Here is a 27,558-nt window from a genome sequence, read left to right as displayed (position 1 = left end):
CGCTGGAGGTCACAGCAATGGCCCTCCTAACTGTCCAGTTATCGTGGGCATGGTTTGACAAGTATCACTTAATTTTCCTGCTAACCTGTTCTGGATAGAGGGAAGCAGTAAATGTGACTTATATCTGACACAGATAATTAATTCAGTCATTTGTAAAACATTTCTGAGTATTTACTATGAACTACTGGCAGATTCCGGAGAATTCTGGAGCTGTAAGAAAACCTACAGGAAAATCTAGTCTGGCCCACTGTATACATGACGAAACTGAGGTCCAAGAACATGACCTGCTGAGGTCACGCTGCGAGTTGGTGGCAGAGCCAGGGTCCTCCAGTGCTCCCTGACAGCACAGACGTGGGTTGCAGGAAGGCGACTTTCACACAGGCTTAGCTTTTCCTTTGTGAGAAAAAAAATGAGTCCACACATTCAAAGAAAGCCACTGCAAGAACTTATCCACAATGCTTCCTTTCTCACCCCCTCCCTCACTCATTCTTACCTGGGCCAAACCCCCGATCTCTTTGACGCAGACGTAGAGTCGGAACAGGTCCAGGGGCTTCTTGCCCACAGCAGGCAGACTCGAGACAGGAGAGCCTCTCTCTTCCATGAAGGTGAGGTATCGGTCGACCCAGAGCTTTCTCTCTGGCTCATTCCCCAGCTCGTACACCTTCGTGATCTTCTCCCCAGTAGTGGTGGAGGAGCTGGACTTCTAGTACCCAGAAGCAGCATGTGGAGGTGGGGCATGGGTGGGCAGAGAGAGAGGGAAGAAGGTGAGAAAAAAGTAATGAGCTAACAAATACAAGAAGAGAAGAGATTAAAAACTACTGCTATCACACAACAATTAGGAATGAAGGCTACTAGTTCAGGCACAAACTATACATTTTCTTAGTTAGGAATTTACTTTTACTTTAAATAAAAGGCCCAAACTCCCCCTTTTATACACTTAAAAACAAAAACAAAAAAGAACAAAGCCCTTTTTGGATATAAGCGTTGAATCCCAGAAGGCAAAATTCCAGTGACACCTCATGTTATTTTTAAAAATAAAAGGGTTCTAGCTCATGGAATGATCATAGTGAATTAAAATTTTTACATGTGATATTATAGAGCCCAAAACATTAAAAGGACTCCTACTTTTCCTTGTCAAAACAAGAATGGCTAAAGGGTATCTTCGTTAAAATGCTACAGCATCTGGAGCATGAGCAACCACACGGTGCTTGCTGAAAAATATAAGGTAGATTTCCAGTCACGGGAACCAGTGGTGTGGGCTATAAGCTCGTGTGTTTTTTGTTTTTTTTTTTTTAGATAAACTAAGGGTCAATCAAAGCTTTGGGATTTATGGATAAACATATACATTTATTTTTATGCCCATGTATTTATATGCTCATGTGTTTTATATTGATACTCTAGTTCTTGGGTTTCTATGTACCTGCTTTTACCTGACACTAAAATATCAAGAGTTGCCGTTTCTGAACACCTGAAGCCTACTCCGTGGATTACATAATCTGGACAGGTAACACTTTTAGCCCTAGGCGGGCCAACTGTATCTCTTCCCTTTCTTATTTATATCTCTGTATTTGTAAAAATATTTACAATATTTGCAATACTGGGGTTATTGTACAAAATCTTTTCTCAGTTCTCAATAAAGATTTCTTGGAACAATAATTTACTTCATTTATTTATGCATACCTAGGTTATTATTTGCAATATAGAGAAATTATTACAGACAGAATTCTTAAGTTTTTTTCCTTTTCTTTTTCTTTATTTAGCTTAACATAATTTTAAACATATTTTTGAAGGTTTAGGGGGTTAACTAACATGACTGCCATTGAGGCTAGATGTTACCTTATTTAGCAGAATGATCTCCAGTAAAAGTAGGTCCCTCAGAAAGGATGCCTGAGAATGAAACTTACTCAGCACGTGAGGCCGCCGCTTTCCCTTTAACTAACACGTGATTCTCCAGAGTCACTGGGCTGAGATTTTAAGCCTTCAGCTTCAGAATTACTGAGGCATAACCTCTTTATCAAATATGTAATGGGTGATACAGTTGATGTAAATAAAAAATGTAGAATGATAAAAAATAGTTGTTTTATATTTTAGAATATACTTTGATGCTGAGGTTAAACTTCACATCACTTAAAAACCACTTTAGATAAGACCTTAAAAAATATATATGTATACATATTCATATATGTGTGAATATATATATGTCTATAAACCCATATGTACACTTAGAATATAGAAACTATATATCCAAATAAGTTTTTAAAGCTTATTTTTCATATCCTTGTACCCAAGGCCTACTTGACTAGGAAAAGAGGCTGCTCTAACACACTTTACACAAGACTCTCATCCGGGCAGCACCTCAGAAGCTCTGCCGTCATTAATGGGACAGTTATTAAAAACAGGTTCCTAAATTTTAGTATGGAGTTTTCTTTTTTATTAACAGGACAGTTATTATTAAGAGGTTTCTAAATTTTAGTATAGAGTTTTTTTCTTCTTTGGGGAGTTACACTTAAAAAAATGGGTCCAACGTTTTTCAAAAGTGAAAATTTGAAATAAGAACATGAAGAAAAAGGCATTATAATCTATAATCAGTTAACAGTAAAACAACTTCCCTCTTGCATTTTATTTGTAAAAAACTGAGGTAAAAGTTTGAGATTCAGTTTAAAGATAAGACAAATAAAAGCAATCATTTCAATTTAAAATTGCTCCAATTAGCTCAACCAATATCCTGTTTGTAAGATCCATCTGCCGTTCCTGGTTTAGTCCTCTCTAAACTGAAACTGGGGAGTGGTTCTGGATGAATAGAATCATGAACGGAGCAATGGGGCACAGAAATGCTTGTTCTTGCTTCTGAAGGGACTGGATTCTTACAAGCTGGAATAGGCCTGAGATACTGATGGACACAGTTTGACTATATATTAACTTTTCTCTCCTTGGTTAAATAAACTTAAGTTTAATTAACTTGTGCCTATCTCAATTTGTTGTCATAACACTGGAAAAATTAAATGAAGATACTTTCTAAGAGAATAGTTCTTTTTCATAATTTTTAGATCTTCTAAGAGGCATTTTTATGGCACCATAATGTAGGAAACTGCATCTGCAGGGAACTGACACGGTCAGGCCTCAGTTTACGTGATAAATTCCGAAGAGGCCTCCCGAGGCTGGCTCACTTAGTTAAACCAGGGCCTCAGTTTCACCACTGCCACACGCTTTACTTTTCCTTTGCAGCACGACGTCACACACTGTGTAAAACTGTATGTTTTGCACGTAACTATTTGTCTGACATCCACTTTTCCGACTAGATTCTAAGTTCCACAAGTCAGAGTTTGGGTGGATGCTGACCACCAACACTTAGCGTGGTGCTCTGCATGCTGGAGGGCTGTGATAGCATTTTTTTTTTTCCATGAGTGATTACTCCAATGGACAAAAAGGGTGTGAAAAGCTTGGCAACATGCTAACAGGAATTAACAGCTGATTCAAATATCCTATAAACAGGATTTCACTGAGCAAGGTGTGGAGTGAACGTGGGCACAGTCTAGTAAGACTGAAGGCTGAGCAAGAGGTTGCGTCCGCTGCCAGCACTCAACGCCTCCACCCCAGCTTATGGTTTGCATACTGGGCAGGCAATGACCACAGCCAATATTTGGTGTCTGAACAGAGGGCAATTAAAGACTTAGTGAATAGAGAGCATGTACGTTATCACTCTCATCACTGACCAGGCTCCGAACATACTGTCCTTGTTCATAGACACTGGCTTTGGATAAAGGTCTTCATTTACACTCCTCCCACTGACAGTGGGCAAACAAACTCGCCCTTCGGAAAGACGGGTTCACTTTTCCCAGTCACTAAGGCCTACCTAGTACCGCCTCAGTGTTGCAAAAATTGTATCCTACTGCTGTGAAACTTTGTGGAGGCAAGAAAAAGGAATGGAAATTGCTGTAAAATTACAGCAAGACATTATTATGGTGCCACAAATGTTTTCCTTGCATATACTTTAATTAAGCCTATAAGTACATTTTCCTCAAGTCTTTTAGGCAGATTTACATTTCAGCAGTCTTTACCATATGCCTGGTAATATGTGTATGTGTATGTGTATGGACAAATGTTTATTTTTATTTTAGAATGTTCTGTAACAAAACAATGTTGGTCCACAGTACACTGTCAAAGCATAGAGCATCTTCATCATTTTGCCTTTTCCAGACCTGCTGTTAGACAGGCTTTATTAAGGACACTATTAAGAGCAATTTTAAGCCCAAATTGAAGCAGCATCTCAGAAAGAGCAGTTAACTATTCCGGGGTTGCATGTATTTGCAGTGATTTGATAGCAGAGATAATGTTAGGTTCTTCATTATACTCTCTTTTGCTCCCCTTTCTGAATTAGCATCTCATTCAAAAAAGTGGCTGTTTTCTCAACACAGAGCAATAATCTGACATTTTCCACTACTGTGAACTTCAGCTTCTCTTGTTCCTATCTACTACAGGAGCCAGAAGTTTGCTTGCAAATTCTTAAAACTATTTATGGTACAGGAAGAGATCATATATATGGAAATATTGAGAAAAAATACACAATTTCAAGTTTAATTATAATCAGAAAACAAAGTCTATAATTCAGTTTGCTATTGTCTTACATTAAAGGAGAAAGTCAGATTTTGATAAAGTCTCCTACAGTGGATGGAGATAATCTTAACTAGTGAATTAAAATATTGTGACTATCTCAAGCCTTCTTTATAAGTCAATGAAATTAGCAAGATGAAAAGTTTTAAACAATATAATATGGTCTATTGTTAGTCTTTCTTTTTAATAAGTGCTTATTCTTATTATCTTTTTTTTTTTTTTTTTTTGAAATGGAGTCTCACTCTGTCGCCCAGGCTGGAGTGCAGTGGCGCGATCTCGGCTCACTGCAACCTCCGCCTCTCGGGTTCAAGTGATTTTCCTGCCTCAGCCTCCCGAGTAGCTGGGATTACAGGCACCCATCACCATGCCTGACTCATTTTTGTATTTTTAGTAGAGACAAGGTTTCACCATGTTGGCCAGGCTGGTCTTGAACTCCTGACCTCAGGTGATCCACTCGCCTCATCCTCCCAAAGTGCTGGGATTATAGGCGTGAGCCACCGCACCCAGCCCTTAATTATTATCTTAAGTTTTAAAGATTATTATTTTTAACCTCTGAAATTCTCCCTCTGGGCCAACACACAAATACTTTTGAGAAGTTATCTGAATTCTACCTGTTAACTTGAGAGCATTACTGATTCAGGAATGCTTTTCCTATTAAAAAAAGAAAACAAAACAAAAAACCAGGGTAGACTATGAGGGAAAAACACAATGTCGGCTGCCTTCTGAGACTCAAAGCAAATAACACAAAGACATCAAAATGCAGGAGTTGCGCCCCTTCCTGCGAGTTCGGATGCACCCCTCCTAGAAGCGCACTGTCTGCTATACCCATCCTAGAAGCGCTTTCTCTTTCATCACGGGTGCTGCAAAATCGAAACGTAGCTACAGAGAAGGTAAGAGCGAATATCGCCCTTTCCTCCTCTGAAAGGGAAAATGCTGGTTATCCTAGAGCTGCATGTGAATTTTACAAACATTTACTAGAACAACCAACTCTTCAAGCCTTCAGGCTCTATCTGTTTAAACCAGTGAATGGATAATTAATAGCAGCCTCCTTTTGGGGTTTTGACTAGATTGCCAGATTCTGCACAGCTAGAGTCTTCTTGCCTCCAACTTGCCTTCCTGAGCCGTGCTTGTCAATACATCGTCCTACAGAAATGAGCATGTTAATTAAGCCTTCTTGGCAAGTAATTGCATGTTGTTGTTTTTTTTAAGATCTTTTGATTCTTTATATGAATGTAAAATAAAGGTTGCTTCAGCACCATTACTTTTTTTTTCTCTCTCTCTAATGGTACAGAATTTCTTTAGTAGGAAACTAAAGGCCCACTTCTAGGGTCGGAAGAACATTGAGGCTTACAAAATTCCCTGATACATCCGTGACATTTTTGTTATAATTTATATATCATACAAAAATCAACACTTAATTTCAAGATTATCAGCAGTCTTGTGCAGAATACAATTGTTCTATCTCAACTGATTCTAACATAGGTACACATTATTAAACTAAAAATTCATTCACATACTAACAACTTGTACGTTTTTATTAATTTCAGACAAATGGGTTAAAAATAAAGCAGGGCTGATGTTACACTAAACCATACCCAAATTGAGTATTTACTTCTTTCAGGTAGGCAGTTTTGAAATAGATAGAACATGCAAAATACAGGTCAGGGGCCAAACTTATCATTCAGTCAATGGCTGCTATTAGTTCCCATATAAATGGAGAAGTAACGCATTTGAAGAATCTTCTATAAGTGCATAATGGATCAGACATTTAAAAAAAGTCACTATGTGAAGGAGTTTGGACCCAGTTAACACACTCGCATGCTTTGTATAGAGGTGCTTCTTTATAACAGCTTTTTCATTACCAGAAATCAACTTCTTTGATGCACGCAAACTTTATTCATTTTGTCACTAATATTATTATTTATAAAGAAAACCCTTTCATGGATAAATAATGAAGAAAAAGTCTTACAAAACAAATAAACAAGCAAGCATTCAAGTAGAATTAATTAATTATCAAAAAACCCCAAAAAAACAAAAAACAAAAAAAACAAAAAAAAACCAGAGCCACTTACAGGGCTTGATGGAGTCTTTGGCCAGCCTGGGCTGCTAATGCTATCACTTTCATCTCCATGAAATGAGGAGATGCTAGCAGAGCTGGGGGACATTGGGGAAGGGACTGGCAGGTTGCCTGGGGTTGGGGGCTGAGAAATACCCTGAGAGCTGTAGCTATCCTGTGGTAGAGGAATAAAAAAAAAAAAAATGACAAAGGTAGGGCAAACTTTATTTAAAATAACAAAAAGTACATCCACTTTAACAAACTAATTTTTTTATATATATTATATATATATATATATATATATAAAGACATGTACAAACAAACACACAAAACCACACATAGATAAAGGTATTAAAACAACATTCTTAATTAGTATAATTGGGTAAGTCTGCTGGATGCTGGAGAAGGCCAGTACGCCACCATGCTTACTTCAAGCTTACATGGAATGCTAAGCATGGGTTACCCCTTATGAAAGAAAGAAAAAAAAAAAAGCTGTTCACCTTATTTATCAAATAAGGCAGGAAAGCAAAATATTAAGTATGTTGTTGTTGCTGAGGCGGCCAAAACAGGAAGCTATAAACTGAAGGCAGAGAAAATGGCTGCAAGTACCGAAACCAGGCAGGACCCCTACTTCTCCCCACCCCGAAGCATTTTTCTTAGGTGGGTCTTGTCCCTCCACCCCTCTCCCCCAACCGTGAGTTAATGCCATAAGAACTAGTAACTTTCAGATCCACACCATGAAGGGGCTGGGGAAAGAAAAGAAGACTACAAACATGTTGCACAAAATGAAGGCATGCAGAGGAGACCAAATGAAAAAAAAGTGTCGGCCAACACCAGTGAAGAGAGAACGACATGGCAGCTTTTTGCTAGGCAGACCCCACACCGCGTGCAGAGGCGAAGGAAGTACCTTTGACTTGCTCTCGGGCTGTGGAGTGCCTTCTTCTTTGCCGTCTGCTTTGAGAGGCAGGGGCAGTTTGGATTCACCAGGAGACATCATATCTGCAAGACCCATAGATGCTAATCGAAAACAGGAGAAAGAGTTTAGGATTATATGTGTGATTCGTCAGACTGTACTCCTGCCAACACAAGTTACAGAGTGAAGCAGGAGGCCCTCGCATTTCCCTTGAAGGAAGAAAAGAAAAAAGAAATTGTAATGGGGAGCATATTAATTTCTGAAATGCAAACAGCACTGCATTCTGGAAAAATCCTTTTTTATCTAAAAAAAAAGGGCAGTCATTCTGTGTGCTTAAGACCCAAACCTATGAAGGTCAACTTATAGCAATATTATTTTTTCAAAATTATTATACCTTCAAAAGAGTAGGCAACAAGTGGAAATAAGGCAAATGTTTAAATTACTAATCAGGAGTTGGAGGCAAATACTGGGTGTGCGTATTTTCTACCTAGGTCCTAGAGGATTTAGCGCCTTCTTAATTTCATAAGTGCAAATAATCTATAGTTTGCAAAATTATTTGACATTTCACAGTGTTTCTTTTGAAAACCTTATCTATTGCATGTAGTCTAGTCAACAATAAGGGAAGACAATCACAGCAGATGGCTTCAAAAACAATATAATTAAAAATAAATTTTGGAAGGAAAGGATTTCTGATTACTTTGCAGTTGTGCTGGGATCCTTTCAGTCTGTCTGAGAGCCTGTGGTCATCAACCCTTACAGCAGCTCAATGCCCAGGTCAGAGGCCCACAGCAGCTCCAGAGTCAACACCATATTTTCTAGCACTAGGCTCAGAAATCCAATCAATTCTATTTAGGCTTTAGCATCAAAGGTTCACCATAAAACAACTGATTTCTCCACATTCACTGCAGATACCAGCAGACATTTTCAGGTTAAAAATATGGGTTTAGATTTCTTTTTAGTGGAAGAACAAGACTAGAGTAAGGAATCAGTGTAGCTATCCAGGGAATAACAGCTGAATTTCTACAGAACCCCACTGTGAAAACCATCTGCGCAACACTGGGCTGCAGGGGCTGCGAGTGAGGCACCAACCAGATGTGAAGAGTCAGAGTGAGGAAGAGAGGGAAGGAGAGAGACGGGAGAGAATGATGAGCCTTATACATGAGTGGGAAGAACCAGAAACCAGGCCTATTTCAAATGAAAATAAACCTGAGGTTTGATGAACAGGGCCCATTCTACATTCTGCAAATGAAAGTGCTGGCTCAACCAAGGCGGGACACATGTAGCGTTATGTGCCAAGAAAAAAAAAAAAAGCTTTAAAAAAGGCTCCGCAGATTGCCCACTACAAAATGATTATTGCACATATTCATGTATTACTATGTTTTAGAAAATAATTAGTTTTAATTACAGCAGTGAGAGAGTGAGCAGGCTCTGGTGAATTAGCTGGCAAGCTTTGTGGTGCTAATTTGCTAATATCGTTAGCATCACTGCAGGTTGAGACCACAGGTCCTGCCAAAAAAGCCTGCCCTGCCACGTGCCCATGAGTTTACATCAGCACACTCAACAATACACTTTGAAATCCCGTCTTTTCCACGGGCGCATTGGCTTGTTTTTCAAAGCCCATTTGCAGCCCAGTCAGTCCTTGAAGTCATCACAACACACACAAATCATAATTGGGATGTTTTTCTTTTTTTCAAATTACTTTCAATACTTAGACTTTAAGAACTGGAACAAAAAGCTTTTTCAAGTGATGCAGCTGCAGAGAAAAATCTATTGGGATCAGCTAAAAATGCTGTTATTTTTGTGAATGTGTGAAACCTCAAGCAGCTGAGAGATATTACACCGCGAAGACCGCCTTGTTCAAAGCAGCGGACTGGACTGCTTCCACGCAGTTTTGTCTCTGGGGTCTAACGAGATATGAATTAGTAAACCTGTACATTAAAAAACACCCTTTTCAGAAGAATGGAAGGATAAAAGAGCAGGATGAGTGCGAAAAGAGGGGCTTATTTATGCGAGTCCACATGTCCTGGCTAGTTGATTCAGAGCGGGTTCAAAGGAATGACAGCCAAAACAATTCCAGAGAAAGTGGTAAAGTCATGGGCACATGGCTTCTGTGGCATCGAGCTTCTCCAATGGTTTTAAGTGGTAGTTTTGTCAGTATTTACAATAAATTATGTATGAATATTATTTTGAAGGCAGGAATAGTAAGATTCTATTTTACGCATTAAATGTGTTAGCATACACAAACGCAACTTGTAAGCATACAGAACTAGGCCAATATGTATTATGGAAATTACTGACAATTTACACTGATTTGAAAATCAGACTTACACGAATATAAACACATTGTTGGTCTGAAATTCCCCAAATTTCTTCATTCTCTATTATATATTTTAAAACAGGCATTTTGGGTGTGCAAATAGAAAAATTATCAAAAGTGGCACTGTTCTATTATTTTGAGAGATAAATAAGGATAGAATTTAGAGTAATAAATGGTTCTATTTAATATTTCTACCTTATAAAATGTATGTTTTATTTTACTAAATGGATCAGAAGCTCTTTCCTTACTGTGGTTTTTACTATTCTTTGTATTTAAATGCTTATTTTTGACTTCTTACCAGAATTCTCAAGGAATCACTGAAACGAGCCATATGCCTCCCAAGGCAATGGGACTCCAGGGGCACTGTTTCTTCTCCTTTACCAGAAGAGAAGGACCACAACTATTACAAGGACGTGTTAAATCAAGGCACTGTTCCTTCTCCTATTGACACGAGTAATCCAGTATGTAAAGTTCAGACATAAAAAGGGGCAGTAAAGAATCTGTAACTGCAGAAAGTGCTGCCTGAGCACTGTAAATACTTTTCAAGCACCAGCCTCTGGCTTTACCATTGAAATTTAAGAACTAGAACGATTTCTTAAAGTAAGTGTGGGTCAAGGTCCTAAGGCAGCTATTCCACACTGGATTTAATATACTCAAAAGGAACGTAAAGAACATATGACATGAGTCAAACCGAACTTCAACACTCATGCCTGCTTTCTTCCTCTTCCTTTACTCAGTCTCCTTACAAGTCTGCAAAATCATTTCCAGAAGATGGTGAAATAGGTCAGAAATGCACAGTTCTTTTCATTTCATGGTAATATACCAGACTGCAAAATATTTGATTTCTTGTTTTTGAAAACACAGAGGGCTGATCTATGTACATCCGCGGATGTTCATGACTATGTTTACATGTGCCAAGACCGAAAGTCCACTGTGAAGGTAACACACACAGGATCTAAGAACGGCTCGGGAGACGCATTGCTCTCGTTGGATACGCAAGGCCCTGACAGCCCTGACCGGGAGGACCCTCCATGGCACAGGGTGGGGCCAGCGAGCACCCTGGAGGCCCTGCATACCCCATCATTGCCATCAGCGCCCCCTCCCCACTGTGGCCACCCCCAGGACACTGGCCATGCTGGGTGGCTTTCCAAGGAAACCAGCTCCCCCAGCCACCTACAGAGTCTGGAGCCATCCACATACTTTGGCATAATCTCAGGATCTATTTTCCCCCAGTTTAAGAGATTTGGTTTTCATAACTTATCAAAACCCTTTTATCAAGTCCTTTGTATATGGTGGGAGGGCAGCAATTCACTTGAAATCATTACCTTAGAGCAAGCATGCAAGTGAGCACCCCAGCAACCTCTACAAACAACCCGGACAACCAGCCCCTCGCAATGAGACTGAAGACCCAAACCTTCCTTTGTGAGAGACCCTGAAGTCCCAAGACAGAAAACAGTGATCCAGCTGGAAGATTGATATTCTAGGAGTAGTTCTGTGAATCTTTTCTTTTTTTCAATTTCAAAACAGCAAATCATCTGGTAAACAGCTAATGCCCCACAAAGCTGGCAGCAGATCTGCCAGGAGACTGTTGAGCAAAATACCTCCACATTGGCGCTTCTCAAACTTGAGCTTGCATGCATGAAAACTACCTGCGGAAGTGGTCAGGGATGCGGATTCCTGGACCCACCTCAAGAATTCTGAAGGGAGCCCCGGAATCGGTCGTTTTAACAAGCACTGCAGGAGGTCCGGAGGTAGGAGGTTCTCACTTTTTGTGGCAGTGTGATTGCCTTTTTCTTCGTAAAGGCCTACTGGAGCTGGGATACCCTGTACTGGCAGGGCATTAACGGGACACTTTGCGTTTGGGACTGAGTGGTGCTAGGTTAGCAGAAGGACTCACTTCTGGAATGTGCCCAGGGCTCTCTGTGAGAAAGCCTGGTTCCAGCAGCACATATGGCCGCTCCTGTGCTATTTATAGGTGGCAGTAGGAGAAATGCCCTACATTTTGTAGAGTAGCGTCTGGTGAGGCAAACTTAGAACCACAGATGGGAGATAAAGTTTTTGGAATTTAGATGTCCACTTTAAGATGACGGTTTATATGCAGACAAGTGCAAATGACTAATGAATATTATAAAACTCAACACAAATAAGTAAAACCTAACCAATCACACATGTATTGTATTACAGTGATTTGTAATTTTGTCCACAGTAATACATAATTCTAACCTTTTAATCTAAATAATTGAAACAAAACAAAACCAAAAAAGCTCTTTAGAAGGAAAAATTCCCACTGCTTACCATCCTCCTTCCCTTGGCATTTTAAGTGAAGAAATAGTTGTCACATTTATACTCACACTGACTCCATTTAAATAATTACTTGCTCACTGAAGCCTGTAACAATTTGTCACTACACAGGAGGATTTTTTTTTGGCCCCGTACACTGTCTACAACACAGTTGTTTGAACTCGGTGAAGAAAATTGCTGGAATGCTGGTTGCACTGGCTGCTGAGGTTCAGAAAATTCCACCACCAGACCTGGCCATCATTTGTGCTGTCCTCGCTTTCTCCAAAAGTATATTTTGATGGAGAAACACTTTGCTGTTATCACTGGTAATTTATCTCCATGGGCCCAAACCAAGGAGACTGGAGTGATGGTGATCCCACCATTTCTGGCCCATCTCTTGTGCAGTCAGGTAGACACTCCCGCATCCCAATGCTCACAGGGGCTGTGCTGTAACGCTCTGCGTCACTCCTGTCTCTCTGAGAGATCAGAACGCAGTAACAGCAGACTCACGTGTACCTGCTGCTAGGTGCACAGCCAATGCGAAATGGCCAGTCCTCCTCTGTTATGTATTTCACTTAATCAAGGTGGGATAAAATCAGATCAACGTGTAGAGGAAAATTGGATAAATGTTTAAATTATTAAAAATTCAATGTTTCAAAATGTACAATGCAGTAAAAAATACACTACCACCCCATACAAAAGATCGTGAGGATGGACGGCCTTTCACTGAACAGATTTCCTCTGTACGGAATAACGAATAGCTGAATTATCTGAATAATAAGAATAGAAAGAAACCCTCTCTGTGAATCTCCATTAAGCTGGCTATTCCTTAGGAATACATAAATCTTCTGAGGCAGGGCGCTGGACCATCTGCTTGTTGTTGGTTGTTTTTGTGGCTCTGGGGTCCAAAGGAAGAAGGGGAAAATGAGCGCTGCTGATATTAGGTGAAAATTGATTGTGTGGTTTCAATGCTCTCAAGTAATTTTATTCCAGCAAGTCAGACAAAACATAGTATGTCACAACCCAATACTCTGTTACCTGGGCCAGCACTGGTTAGGGAAATTAGGGAAAGAAGAGGCTTCCAGCTAACAGGCTGTTTGCAAGCTTTTCACCTTCATCTCGAATGTAAAACATCCACCAAACTGTGATGGAGAAGCACTCAACGGAGCATCAGGAAGGGCTATTTTATTTATTTAAAAACCTTCATTTTTACCACTAGTTTCTATGTGTTCCTCTTTCATAAATCTTTCAAGAGAAATCATCATGGAATGTCACCCTTCAATTAGGTCCTAGAAATCAACGACGCAGAAGCTCAGACAGGAGGCGAGCCCAGCCTCTCACTGGCTGTTCCGCCAGACACAGAAACATGAACTTCTGGGGAGGCCTTTCAAAGACAGGCCAGAAAGGAGGTGAAAGGCAGAAGAAATAAAAAATTTAATCAGAAAGAACCAAGGATCTGGCTGTCTCATGCATTCCTAATGCATCACGGGGCATCACGGGATACACACTGGCTAAGCCACGCCCCGCAGTCTCTGAAGGAGGGAATCCTCCCGTGAGATCCATTTTAACATGTGACAGAGAGTAACAGGTCGCTGGAAATACACATCACTTTATGTAAAAAGTGGTACTCATTGTCTTTAGGTAGTTACGGAACCTGAGGAGGGGGTTCAAGGGTCTTGAAGAGTCTAAGATCATGGGAGATATGCACAGTTTCAGACACTCTTGATATTTTCCACACATTGGCTACTCATCCACTGCAATCATCAGGCATGACTTTTAAGAACGCTACTGTGGAGATTATAAAATGGGTTAAAATAACTAAACATCATGAAACATTTAAAACAGTTTCCCAATAGAGACAATCTGCACAGAGCATTTATGAAGCAGCTACTTCCAAGCATATATTTAGAGGTGTTTCCCTAAATGTAAAAAGTACTTCAAACCCCCCTTGCTCTGCCCTTCCAGCGATTTCCCCTGAAATGTGAATTCGAAATGTTTGTCTCCACCACTACCAAATGGAGAGAATTTGAGGATCTTCCAATACTAATAATTCCCAAAGAGAAAGAGAACTTAGTGTGCATATTTAACAATCTCCAATAATACTTGAAATATGTCCACTTGTTATACAAACACAGATTGAATAAAAATAATTTACATAAAATATAATGTAATTCTCAAGTCTTAAATAGATGGAGCAAGTTTCTGAGAAGCAGAAAAGTAGTATGATTCCCACTTTCGCCAACTGATCCACCTTCTCGGGTCGTTTAGGCAGATTCACTGGTGGAGCCTAAGAGGAGGAGAGGGGAGAGAGAGGGGCTCAGGAGCACAGAGCTGCCAAGGTTACCTGCCGAGCTGTTCACCATGGCGGGCGCCATGCTGTAGGGCGGAGCCTGCGTGTTCATCAGGCTAGAGCTGTTGTTCATGGGCTGGCTGTAGGGAGAGCTGGAAGCCATAAGTCCACTCTGGTTCATGCCGGGGAAACTGCCTTGCCTACAGGAAGAGAAAGCACAGCACACATATACCGACCATGCACATTAGCAGCGGTTTGCCCTGGCAGTCATTTCTACTAATGCATTTATGTAAGGGGTGGGGCTATAACTTTTCATGTTTGTGTAAAACAGATTATTTCCTGGAGAGAAAGGCTGAATTCTATTGCTAGGTAACTCTTTAATACACCCCTTTACAATTCCAAATATTACAAGTTCTGCAAGTAAATCACATATTTTTAATCATGTCAAGTGTTCCAGGTTATTATTTATATAGAGGAATATAAGCAAGAAAGGGGGAACTTGAAATAAGAACAGGAATTACAAAAGCAAGCAAAATTAACTTCTGACTATTAACACTACTTAGTATCCTCACATAAAAACCCAAAGGTTAAGAAATGAAAAACAAATGGGCAGTGTGGGAATGTTTTTTAAAAAAACTTCTTTGACCTAAATTTTCTGATATAATGAATATGGGAGAAAGCACTTCCAAAACTCTCCCCGACCCTACTCTTTAACTTTGGTAATTAGGTTCTATTAAAAACATACCAATTTCCCTACATTAAAATGCCACAGTAGACATCAGACTTCCACTTCTTGTTGGTTGGGCTTTTTACGTTACAGAGGAGGATGGGCACTTAGATCAGCTGCACGTGTCCCTAGCATGCAGTCGCCCGTCCCCAGGGTGGTGCAGACCTACAAGGCGGTCTTGGTGACTTAGTCTTGTTAGTTTTGTCTTACGCCCTGTCAGACTTCTCTTCACTCCTGCAAAGAGGTCAAGAGTATTCTCTGATTTGAAGCAGATAACTGTCACACAATGTCAATTCTCTGACTGTTAGTAACGAGATGGGGGAGAGATTTTAACTGCACAGTGGTGTAGAGATTGCCCTAAAAACAGAAATGATAGCAAGGTGGCAAAAACGTCAAAAGAGTCCACCATTGTAGTCAAGCTCTTCTTACGTAAAGAGCATACCTTTAAAAAATTTTTCAAAGTTTTGGCTACTCATGTTTCATCTTAGGAGTACAAGCTAGTAAGAGGGGTACAAATCCAAAGACACCCTGCCTATCTGTTCCAAATTAATTACAACCCCCTCCACCACCATTAAGCTATCACTTGGTATAATAGTTGACATTTTAAAATGAGATCCTTTAAAAGATTAACATAAATCTTATTTTTTTATTTTTATGTTTTTTTGAGACAGGGTCTCATTCTGTCGCCCAGGCTGAAGTGCAGTGGCGCAGTCTTGGCTCACTGCAACCTCTGCTTTCCCAGGCTCAAGCGACTCTCCCGCCTCACTCTCCCAAATAGCTGGGACTACAGATGTGAGCCAACAGCATCCAGCTAATTTTTGTATTTTTGTAGAGACGGGGTTTTGCCATGTTGCCCAGGCCAGTCTCGAACTCCTAAGCTCAAAGCGATATGCCCACCCAAAGTGCTGGGATTACAGGTGTGAGCCACCATGTCTGGTCCATAAATCATTTTTTTTTTAAATATACTGTTCCTTTTGTTTACCTATTTTCAGTGGACTCAACTGAAAAACCTCTGTACAAAAAGTTCAAACATGGACCATCTGCAAAATCAAGCTATCAAAGCCATAACTGGTCTACTTTAAATATTAGACAAACTAGAGAAATTCTGTACAATCTAATGTACCATGATGGCTTGGAAAGAACACTGTTAGAAGCTGAAAGATTCTTAGGTATGAGGGTGGCTCAGGGAGAAATGGGCGTTACTTTAGCCTGCAATTCTTAGCTTCCTGACGGTCCACTTTGAATAACTGCAGACTGCTAAATCAGAATTAGAATACCCCTTGGAGTTCATTAAGAACAGATCTGAGATCATCCAACAGCTTCTGATTAACCTCTAGGTCATCACATACTCATGCACACAATTGCACAGTAGCTATAAACACATCCCTATATGGTTCAGGGCTTTACATCATCTTGCAGAGTGTTGGCATTAACTCAAGTACCTTAGAAGTATCCCTTCTGAGGTGTTCTTCAAACAAGGGACAATTGAGCATTTAGGTAACTGCTTCAAAAGTGGCGCCTGATGGGACTGCTCTCAGTGTCTTAGCAGACAATCACTGAAGAGCATCTTCACTTGTGGACGGTTATGTTTTCTGGAAGGCTACTTCCATGTCAGTGACTGCCTCCAAGTCACAGCCAATTTTGGCCCATTCTCCAAGATGCATTTTAGTGGCCACTGCTCTGTGATGGCTGTCCTTGTCATCCTTCCTGAAAGTAAGCCCTGCCTCTCCACTTAGCTTCATCTATGCCTTTTGTAGCACTGACCTCTTTCTTTTGTATGTTAAAATAATTTACGCATGTCTTGGTTCTTCTAGGTATGGAAGCCTCCTGAGAGGAGGATCTGGGCCTAATTAATCCCTTGCACATGAGAATTACTAAAAAAAAGAAAAAAAATTGTTAAAGGGATGAATTACTACAGAACATTTTTATTCTTGAAAAAAGGCATTACAAAGATGGTCGCCTTTTCAAGCTTCCATTAAATTCCGTCTCATATATAGTGTAACTAACATGTATGAAACTAATGGTTCCTTGAGACACTTGTTTATACTAAGGTAAAAAAGAGAATCAGAATAGAAAATCCACCAGGCAAATGACTGAAAGAAGTAATCATCCAACCCTCATCTAGGATTTCTCCCCCAGGACAGCACTGTCCATCACTACCCATCTTTAATCACCAGAAGATGATGAAGGCACACACTACAGGTTTTAAGAAATACCTTTAAACTACAATGAGGTCCATGCCTTGGATGTCAGTTGCTGGTTACAATCGTCCTTAATTAAAGCACATCTGTAGTTTTAAAAGTTTGGTTAAAAAGCCAGGGGTCTTGACTCTGTCACTGGAGCTCTGGGAGCTCTGGTCCTTTGGATTTCAGTTTTTTACACCTGAACAGGGAGGGGCTGGTAATGATAGTGACAGTAATTTATTTAGTATTTACCGCATGCCTGGTGCACATTCTAGGCATACACATTTAATGTTTTAGATTCCTGGAGGAAGGTAGGTGGAATTATGCTCATATATTAATAAAGGCAATAAAGATCAGAAAGGTTAAGTAACTTGCCTAAAGTCACACAGCTAGTAAGTAGCAGAAATAGAATTCCCCAAACCTACTATCAGTGCGGTATACTACACTTCTTTCTCTATGGGACTCTAACACTGCTAACACTCAGTGAGACCAAGTGCCTGGCTCCTGGCAGCCTGCTGCACCATGCCTTTCCATCTGTCTGGTGTATGGCCCTGCGGTTGTACAAAGATGACAAACCAGAGGGTGTAAACTCTCCGGGAGTCCTGGAATACAGGCTTCAGGGAGCTGGCCACAGTGAGGGGTAGTGGGAGACATGAATACAACAGCTCCCTGGACACCTGCTGCAGGCCTACTGGGCCTCCAGGGCAGGAAGTGAGTCCTCCCAGGAGCACAGGCCACACGTGGCCAGGGCAGAGCAGTGGGTGCCTGTCTGGGTGGGGAGAGCCAGTCTTTCACCATTGCAGAGGAAATCCTATTTGCTCTTGCTTGAGACACTACTGCCAAGAGTCTTGGTAATTTTGAACAAGCAACATGGGCCTGATACCAAAAGAAGGCTCGCACTGCACGCCACTGATTTTGGTTAGTGGAGACAGCGGGCCGTGGATGGACTCCTAAGATGGCTGCCGCCCTAACTAACCCAGCACTCCTGCTCAGCGTGGTGTTGCTAACCTAGGAGGAGTCTGTGGCTCACAACAAAAAGCTCCTTGTTTGGTGGGGCTGAAAATACAATGCCCGAGACCACAGCGACCTGGGTTTCGAGGCGACCTCAGCAGCAGCTGGGCCAGAGCAGCGCTCCCTGGCTGCTGAGCCCCTTCTGACCAACACAACATTTGGACGGCTCCAAATGAATTAGGAGTGTTAAGAAGTAAATCAGTTGCTTTTCTGAAAAGCAACAAAACAAAAACAGGCAAAAACATGAATTGAAACGAGCAGAATGTTTCCAATGTGAAACCCTACAGAAACCTAAGCTGTACCCGGAAAAGCAAAGCCTCCCCCTGGACCCTTGGGTTCTGGCTTCCAGGGGGCCTGCGGGCTTCATGTCTGTTACAAAGGACAGCTGTCCTGACTCTGCAGATGCCGAGTCCATGGCTGTAGAAATGACTGCCTAGGAACATCTCAGGGGGGTAAGGAGACAAACATTTACAGTAATTCGGTAGATGCACACTGTGGGGGTGACCCTGGTTGGGTGGTGCTGACCCCAGACCCCAGGATGCCGACACTGCGCTCGCCTGGGCCTGGGTTAGACCATAGCACCGCTCCCTCCTCCTCTTAAATGGCAATGTTCAAATTGGGGAGTTATTACTTAAACATGCTGACCTGAGGAATAACCAGAAGAACTTTATTTAAATCTGGTTGGGACCAGAGGTATTTAAGAACTGTCATTCTATAAGCAAAGCCAGGTTATTACAGGGAGAATAATTGAGAAAGCAGGACCTGTGAGTTTTCCCTACAGCACTCCTCATTCCTGCCCACGGGCTGCACACATACATACCCCAACAGCTTTTCTACTTTTTCCTTTTATTCACTTTGGAGATTTCTCAAACATTACATATTCATATCCCAACAAAGGGCTGTCTTTGGGGAAAAAAGCCCAAAGCAAACACCAGTTTTCAAGCGACTATTTCCAATGGTTCAGTGTGAAAACAGAAAGAGGAATATCACTTCCCACTACAGTTTGCTTTCAGCAGTTAAAAATATTAGTATGAAATTTCATGCAGTACCCACATCTTTCTAAATATCTGGTTTTAAAGTCAACTACATTAAAATTTAAAATAATTTTGATGCTTTAGAGAAGAATATTTAGGCCTTATCATCTTAGCAATCAACACTGTATTTTCTCAAGTGACAGACGGTGAAGTGTGTGGTTATCTTTAAAATGAATGGGTTTCTGATACAGTTCTTCGGAGAAGGGTAGGGACAGACAGAAGAAATGGAGACCCTGTGAGTGAAGCCACTTTAAAGTCCCATCCCAGTGGCAGACACGGGGGAAGCTCCAGCACATCCACTGCAAATACCACCCTTGAGTTATGTTCGAAATGAGCATCACACAGTGCACACTTTATTGGGAAAATGAGTGCGAGTGCCAGGTGTACATAACTTTCTCTATACGGACTGTCACTGTAGATGTAGCTGGGTTATGAAGCCAGAAAAGATTGCTTACTAACAACATAAACTAGGCTAACACTAAAACTTGGGGCACTTTATCCCTTAAACCCAAGAGTCATCAGAACCAGTACTCAAAACCTTGAAAAGCTCCAATTCCAGCAGTTTATTTCTAAATGTGTTACTTTATTCCTCTGGAGAGATCCAATTGCATACATTAACATTACACAGGATGCCCTATATAAAATGTTTTATAAACACAAACTCTTCTCACACATGTATCTAGCATCACTGGTGAAACAGATTTTCAACCCGAATTACATGGTGACTCTTCCAAAGCAGTACTGAGAAGGAGAAACTCAGTCGAGGTTATTTTAAATTTAATATTTTAAGAGGGAAAACTACTATGTGCCCCCCCGCCAAAAAAAATATATATATATACAATCAAAACAGAAAATAAGACTGTCAAGCCCTGGTCAATTTTTGGTGTGGCTAATCCATCAGCGTGCCTGCAACAACAACTGCATTAGCAATTCTGGTGGCAAAATAATGTAATTTCAACAAGCCAGTGGCTCTGGCTAGGAATCAATCCTGTGGCGGTAAAGTGGCATTTGTCTCATTAGACAAAAGACAAAGAATAGAAGTGCCTTTATTTAAAAATGTAGATTCCTGTAAAAGTATATAACCATATGCTACTAAAAAAATAGATTCTACCCCTTTTGCTCAGGGAGACATGCTAGAAGTAATTAAAATTAATCAGAAATACCTACTGCTTAGTTGACAGTTATAATCATTTGTCCAAGATGAGTATTTTAAGATAAGTATGGGAGAGGAATGAGCACAACAGCGGGCCAAGACTAAAAACAAACACAACCAAAGTCAAACAACCAGGACAGCGAGTGTGAAGTTGCGACCACATGCGTGGCTTGGAGAGGTCTGTGTTTTATGTGAGCTCACAGGAAGGCGAGCACAGGAAAAGGTCCCAAGGAAGGGATGACGTCCCCTCCATCTCTCAGATCTGAGGGATCAATCCACTGGAATTAACCAGGTAAGGAGAAGAGAAAAGAGAAACAGCAAATTCAAGGGCCCTGGGGCATCCAGGAGGCCCTCTCCAGAAGAAAATGCGGTAGAGCAAAATAAGAAGCGAGAGTGGTGCGGGGCCAGGCTTATGGTTCTCTGGGTTTGGTCTTTATCCTAAGAGAAACAGGAAGACACTTGGGGTTTTTAAGCAGGAGCAATGGCATTAAAATATGTTTATTTTAAAGACATTGTTCTCTGGCCATGCTGGGAAGAACACATCGGAGGCAAGAAGAACGAATGTGGGGCTGACTGTTACGAGGCTGTTACCACAACCAAGGAAGAAATGATGGCGCCCTGGAACAGGTGGTGGAGCACAAGAGAGAGTTGAGCAATATCGTTGAGGTGAAACGGACAGGATTTGGTGATGAATTAGGTCCTCTGGGGAAAAGAAAAGTTGTGCCTAGCTGTCTCCTAGGTGTCCAGCTTGTGCGGTGGGCAGATAATGGAGCAGTCACTGGAATAAAGAACATCAGGGGAAAGCGTGGGCTTAGTTTTGGACATGTGGACAGGGTTTGGCTTTGGACAGGCCTCTGAGCACCTAGCGTCACACAGGCAGGTGGACTCTCAGGTCAGGAAGCAGAGGTTTGGGGTCATCTTTCCTCCCTATGCAGGAACCCTCTATATAAGACTTCGTGAGTCTTGTCTAAGTCTTCCTCCACTGGCGAATGTGACCTGTTTTCGAGGCAGCCTGCTCACTCAAAGAAAGCTTCCATGTATTCAGTGCTAGCAGACAAGCTGGAGCAGCTACCAGTTATCTTCCAGCTCCCTGTTAATAACTCCCCAAACCCTTTGGTAGCTGATATGTTTACATTTTATTTTCTTCCTTTAAGAATGGGCAAAGAAGAATATTGTTTTGCGACAGCTTTATGAAAGAGAACTTCTAAGTAAAGGAACAGTAGTAACTTTGTCACCATACTCTCAAGAATAATCTTTTCAGTGGCTATGCCTTAGCTCTTCAGAACAGAACTTCTCCCTGGCACATCTTTGCCTGGGCTTTTAAAATGTGGCACTGCCCACAGGGCCTCTTGTTTTCAAAGCATTTCTCCTGATTGTCTCCACATTTCTCCAAAGAGCTGTATTTTTCACTCCTGCATCTTGGTGAAGCTCTTCTTGCTAAGCACTGAGGAATACTGCATATTCCAGTCTGGATTTCTTAAAAGCCTCTAACATCAGAAACATTTTTCCCTTTTGTTCACACTTCACACAGACTTCTCAGAAGGTTCCGACCTGTTACCAGCTCTGCTCCTGGCACTCCCTGCTGAAACGGCACCTGTTGTGCAATTTCAAGATTCAGCTCTTCCTTTTTGCTTCAATGCAGGTAACCAGCTTTAGTTGTTCCTAAAGCAGCTCACTGATCTTCACCTTTTCTCTCAAAGCAACCAGGAGAACAAATAGAGCTCAAGAGTTCTGAGGCGAGAGGCCTCCTTGTCAGGGTGTGAAGAAAATGCAAACATGGTGTTGTCTGGCTGCTTGAATTTTAGCAACTGATAACTAAGGAAGTTCTCTTCATCCTCAAAGTTGATTTTGGTTTGTTAAGCCCATTGTTCTGCTACTACGAACTCTTTCCTGGCAACCATACAAAAATGAACCTCAATACTGTGAAGGTATTTAGTTCAGAGATTCTGATTTCAGCTTTTCCCTGCTGATCCCCAGCACACGGGCTGCCTCAAGCGCACAGTGTGGATGAGAGCCACAGGGGGGTAGCAGTGGGTCCTAAATCCTGTCTTTTCCCTGCAATGGATGACTCTCCAGAACTTTGGGGGTTTGGTATCATGTCGCATCCCACTGACCTCTGAGAAGATGTAAATGGCACAGTTTCCTGGTCTGGTGAAGCTAGATCCATACAGCATGAAAGAAACATTAGCTGCCATGGATGTCACCCACAGAGAGAAAGTGTCACCTCTATTGCATTCTACTTAAGGATCTTTACTTAAAAAGTTTATCTTGAGATCATAGTACCATTAAGAAAAGATCTCTGTTATTTCCAAGGAGGGCTATTACTTGTCAGTGCTAGGAATGGCCACATCCTTTATTCCAGGACATCCCTTCCAAGGTCACAGGTGTAAAGGGGAGTGAACTGCTCATCCCAAAGTGGCTTAGCCGCCGAGGAGCCACAGAAGCAGAGTGGAGGGAGCAGGTCTCTTAGAGGTCTGGAGCCACACAACCTCAGACACAGAGAGCTTATCAGCCCAGCAATACTCGGAGTAGGTAACAATCCCTGATGGACGAACCTGAGTTTTAGCAGTGCGAGGGGGAAGCACACATCTATCTTACATGCGTTCTATCTAACTCTCATGCCTTAATGGGCTTGTCAGTGGGCTTAAGAAAATTAATCTGGGTCCTGAGTTCTCCATCCTATATCACTGTGTCGCAGCAATATTGTGTAGAAACCTCTAATAAAAAATGCACTTGTCCAGGAAACAGAAAAACAGTAATTTCTGATCTTTAAAAAATCCTCCTAAAAATTCTTGGAGATTTCCCGAGTTAACGGTGGCCTGGGCCACAAAGTGACTTAGTTTGGTAAAGCCAAACATTGTTCAGTTAGGGTTAAAATTTAGGCAAGGCTTGCAAGCTGAGCAAAGCTATAGTTCTTTATGTCCTCACCAGCCACTCTGTGCAGGACAGGATTCAGACAGGTTCTTACCTGGCAGGAATTTTAACAATCAAAAGTAATCCGGTATGAGTTCACTTTTAAAACAAGGGCCACAATCTTACAGGTTTCTGTCTGTGCGTTTTTTGTTATTATTATTATTTTTTAAGAGACAGGGTCTCACTGTTTTACTCCAGGCCAGAGTGCACTGGCACGATCCTCGCTCACCACAACCTTGAACGTTCAAGTGATCCTCCCACCTCAGCCTCCTGAGTACCTGGAACTAGAGGTGTGCGCTACCATGCCTAGCTCACTGTTTTTCACTTTTTGTAGAGACTGGCTCACTACGTTGCCCAGGCTGCTTGTGAACTCCTGGCCTCAAGCAATTCTCCTACCTTGGCAGCCCAAAGTACTGGGATTACGGGCGTGAGCCACTGTGCCCGGCCTGTTTGGTTTTTTAAATCTATATAATGGCAGAAATGGCGTTCAAAATAAGAATGAAGACCAAGATTAAGAGGAATCTTAGCATCTTAGTGAGTTGCTTCTCATACTCCTTACGGCTACTAAGATGCCCTGTGACCCACGACACTTTCCAAACCCCAAGCTGCAATATACTAAGACATAGTCATAGCCTCTTCACCACTTACAAACTTCCTGCTGCCTTCAGCCCAAAACACTGTTGAGGTTATCAGATTTCAGGGCTGTGAAAAATTCACCACCTGCTGGTCATCAGCCTGACACCTGGCAGGTTGGCATCACTGGCCATTGCCACTCCTGTTGCACACACGTAATTCCAAAGATCCCTGCCTTTCGTAACTCAGAACCGTGGGGGTTGCTGGGCTGGGCTGCTAATGACACCTAGTGATGGGTGCGCTTTAATGCTGGTTCTCGCTGTGACGATCCCAGGACATCTGGTGTAAGTGTGTATCTATGGGGGCGGGATGTTAACAGAGCCATGAAGCTGGAAGTGAAGACAGGTGGCATAGACAGTGGTGCGCGAGTCACTGTGAGCCACCTCCGAGTGAGCACAGCCACCCACTGTGAGAGGGCCAGACCCAGACCCGGAGAGGGGAATATCCAAATGAAGAGGGCAGGCTAGGTGTGGTGGGGAACTGAGTATTTCAGAGGATGAGGAGGATACTGAGGTCTGAGAGGAAGCAAAAGGGCAGAAATCAAGACAAAGCATTTAGGAAGACACACTCTGCCATGATCAACAGATCGCCAGAGCCTGAGTCAGGGTCAGGTCGGCGCAGACTCGAGCTTCTGATGCCACAGAGTGCTCCCAGTGCGAGCCCTGTGTGCTCCTCATGTGATGTCCCTCAGGAAGACTGCATAAGGAAGAAGCGTCCGGAGCGCGCCTCCCAAACCTCCCCCTCCATGCTGCCTCCGTGCTCTGCAGTGGCGGTTATCTCTGAGGCCCCCCTCAGACCCAAGCTGGCTTCCACACCAGAACCACCAGGGGATTTTGGAGTTGGGGCTCCCGCGCCTTGGCCCCCTGGCTGGGTGAGGGTGTACAGCGGCTGTCGAAAATCTCTGGGTGACGCTCACGAGTGGCTTGGGGCACCTCGTGGTCTCCGGTCCCTCCCAGGTCTGCTGCACAGTTCATGCTGTGATTCCTTGGCTCTCATTAACATTAAAAAAGAAATCTCTGATCCTTTTATAATTAGTGTTTTACTACTTTTTGATTTGATGATTTATAAATGCACTTTATGGCTTCCATAATAGTTCTGTAATTCTAAAAGTTTTAATTGAAATCATAATCTTTAAATACTAACATAATAACATTCATTCAAATTCTAAATTTTGAAGAGAAAAAAGGGGCTAAAAATTAAAGCGTAGTATTTAGATGATAATGCAAAGGCTTACATTTAATTGCAGAAATAAAAACTCTGTTTAAGGCTTTGAAATCTTTTCTCTTTGTCTTTCAATAACATGACTTTTCAAACCATAGCTATTATGTTAAAACCTAATTGTCCAAAATCCAAAGGGCTGGATTCTTGGTTAATACAAATCACTTCCTGCTCTTTAGCACATGGACCCCACTATAACTGGGGCTTGACACATTTCGAAGTTTGTTGCCCCTTCTCTTTGACATTTTAATGCACTATCTCCATTAACGTATTTCCACATCAGCAGCTCTTCGTCCATCAGCAGAATTGCATCATACTGGCTTCAGAGGAAAATAACACAGAAAAAGTGCCTTGCTGGCAAATGGCAACACAGGATATGAATTATAGATACACCTCAATAAAGAACAGTGGCTGGAAGATGTGTCTATGTGGGGTGCACATGAGCCACAGTACAAGCCACTGTATATCCAACAAGCCAGTCCAATTCATTTGCATTTGTAAATAGACCCAGCTTCTTCCAAGCAGAGGAAGGCAGCTAGTCACATTCTCTCGCAAAATATTCAGCTCCTCCAACAGCAATACGGTGGGGTTACTACTGATCTAGCTACCCTATGGAATTTATTCACCCTGTTAATGAGTGGCTAAGATTTAATAATCTTAAGTTCCCAATTTCCTAATGGACTCAACACAAAACATTTGAAAGCTAATTTCAGTGACCCTAGTTTTTGGTATGATGTAGTATTAAAATGCAGGTCTACAGAATTATATTTGTGATATTCAGTATTAAAACTTCCCTTCTAGTCAAGAGTAACAAGACTTTTCAAATTAATTCATTTTACCCTTTTTTTTTTTTTTTTGAAATTAAGAAGTCTGAGACTTCTCCTTCTTCTGATGCTCAGTTAGTCCACGAAGGGCTCTCTCAGGGACAGCAAAGGAACAGTAGCGCTTATACCAGCACCATGTAGGTGTGCACCTTTATCCGTGTCAATATCACTACCTTTCCACTCTGCTCCCCCACAATTCGCAATTCGCAATTCGTACTTTAACAGCCATACTCCAGTCCCAACAATGTTAAATGCCAAAGCAGTGTTGGTAAAAGCCTCAAACGGTGAAAAGGACAGAAACTCAAACCCACCCTTGTGCCAGCAAGTAACTGTTACTTATCTCACAAAGCGCTTGGCTCTGGAAACAATCTAACTCCGAGCTGCACGTGGAGTCTACATGGGAATGTGCAAAGCATGTATTTCCTTTTAGGTGCAGCAGAGGTAACGAAATTCAGATAAGAGAAAAAAAATCCAGATTTCAATGCAAGAGGTGGAAGATCCACGAAGATACTCGTTACTATTTGGTTTCTAGGAGCAGGATTGCCTCTAGATATGATGGAGAACAAAAATGAAGAGGTGTTGTGTAACAAAACAAAACAAAAAAGTATAAAGAAGAGCAACAGGCCGGGCGCAGTGGCTCATGCCTGTAATCCCAGCACTTTGGGAGGCCGAGGCGGGTGGATCACGAGGTTAAGAGATCAAGGCCATCCTGGCCAACATGGTGAAAGCCCGTCTCTACTAAAAAAAATACAAAAATTAGCCAGGCGTGGTGGCAGGTGCCTGTAGTCCCAGCTACTCGGGAGGCTGAGGCAGGAGAATCACCTGAACCAGGAGGCGGAGGTTGCAGTGAGCCGATATTGTGCCACTGCACTCCAGCCTGGCGACAGAGTGAGACTCCATCTCAAAAAAAAAAAACAAAAAAACAGAAGAGCAGAAGACCAACAGGACCAGGTGACAAGGACCCTGCTCCTGACTCAATGATTCTGAGTGGGTGACCCTGTAGGTCTTTGTTGACTCCACCATAAAATCAAGAAATAGAGGCTGGGTAACGTCTAAAACCTTCCCAGTTCTGAGATCCGCTCATTCTATAATTGAAACTCTGTGTCCTTATGGAACCTCTTCTTATGAACACAGTACTATCTTAAAGATCCCTGCCAGAATTTTGACACAAACAATCTCAAGTCACTCAAGACTTGATCAAAATTTATATATGTGAGGTGCTAGGGTAGCAGGCCTTAAGGAATTAAAATCTGTTTGTCCATCTACCCTGGCTTAAAGATCCAGGGCTTGTGAGATCTTCTGTAAATTCAGTGAAATCATGCTTCCTCCTAGAGCTCATTTCCAAGAAAAAATTCTGGATAATGCTGAAATTTCCACATCCACAATCAGTTGTAT

At 41.8% G+C, this 27,558-nt stretch overlaps 1 protein-coding gene across 15 annotated transcripts in view; it reads right to left on the bottom strand.

Moving 5' to 3' along the window:
- Positions 1 to 27,558, bottom strand: part of ARID1B (AT-rich interaction domain 1B) — a 434,368-nt gene that overhangs the window by 27,733 nt on the left and 379,077 nt on the right. For 8 of the 15 annotated variants that reach the window (XM_016956518.4, XM_016956514.4, XM_016956520.4 and 5 more), the window contains 4 exons: positions 14,522 to 14,667; positions 7,575 to 7,684; positions 6,684 to 6,842; positions 494 to 703 (listed from right to left, as the gene is read on the bottom strand). In XM_016956518.4, the coding sequence (XP_016812007.3) occupies positions 494 to 703; positions 6,684 to 6,842; positions 7,575 to 7,684; positions 14,522 to 14,667 (625 nt within the window). The remainder of the gene's footprint in view (positions 1 to 493; positions 704 to 6,683; positions 6,843 to 7,574; positions 7,685 to 14,521; positions 14,668 to 27,558) is intronic. The other 7 variants (XM_016956522.4, XM_009452287.5, XM_054686454.2 and 4 more) reach the window with 1 other exon arrangement.

The sequence above is a fragment of the Pan troglodytes genome, chromosome 5 (genome assembly GCF_028858775.2).
Source record: "Pan troglodytes isolate AG18354 chromosome 5, NHGRI_mPanTro3-v2.0_pri, whole genome shotgun sequence".
NCBI classification, from domain to species: Eukaryota; Metazoa; Chordata; class Mammalia; order Primates; family Hominidae; genus Pan; species Pan troglodytes.
Note: the sequence above shows the minus strand (reverse complement) of the source record. Positions and strands in the feature narration are given on the sequence as shown.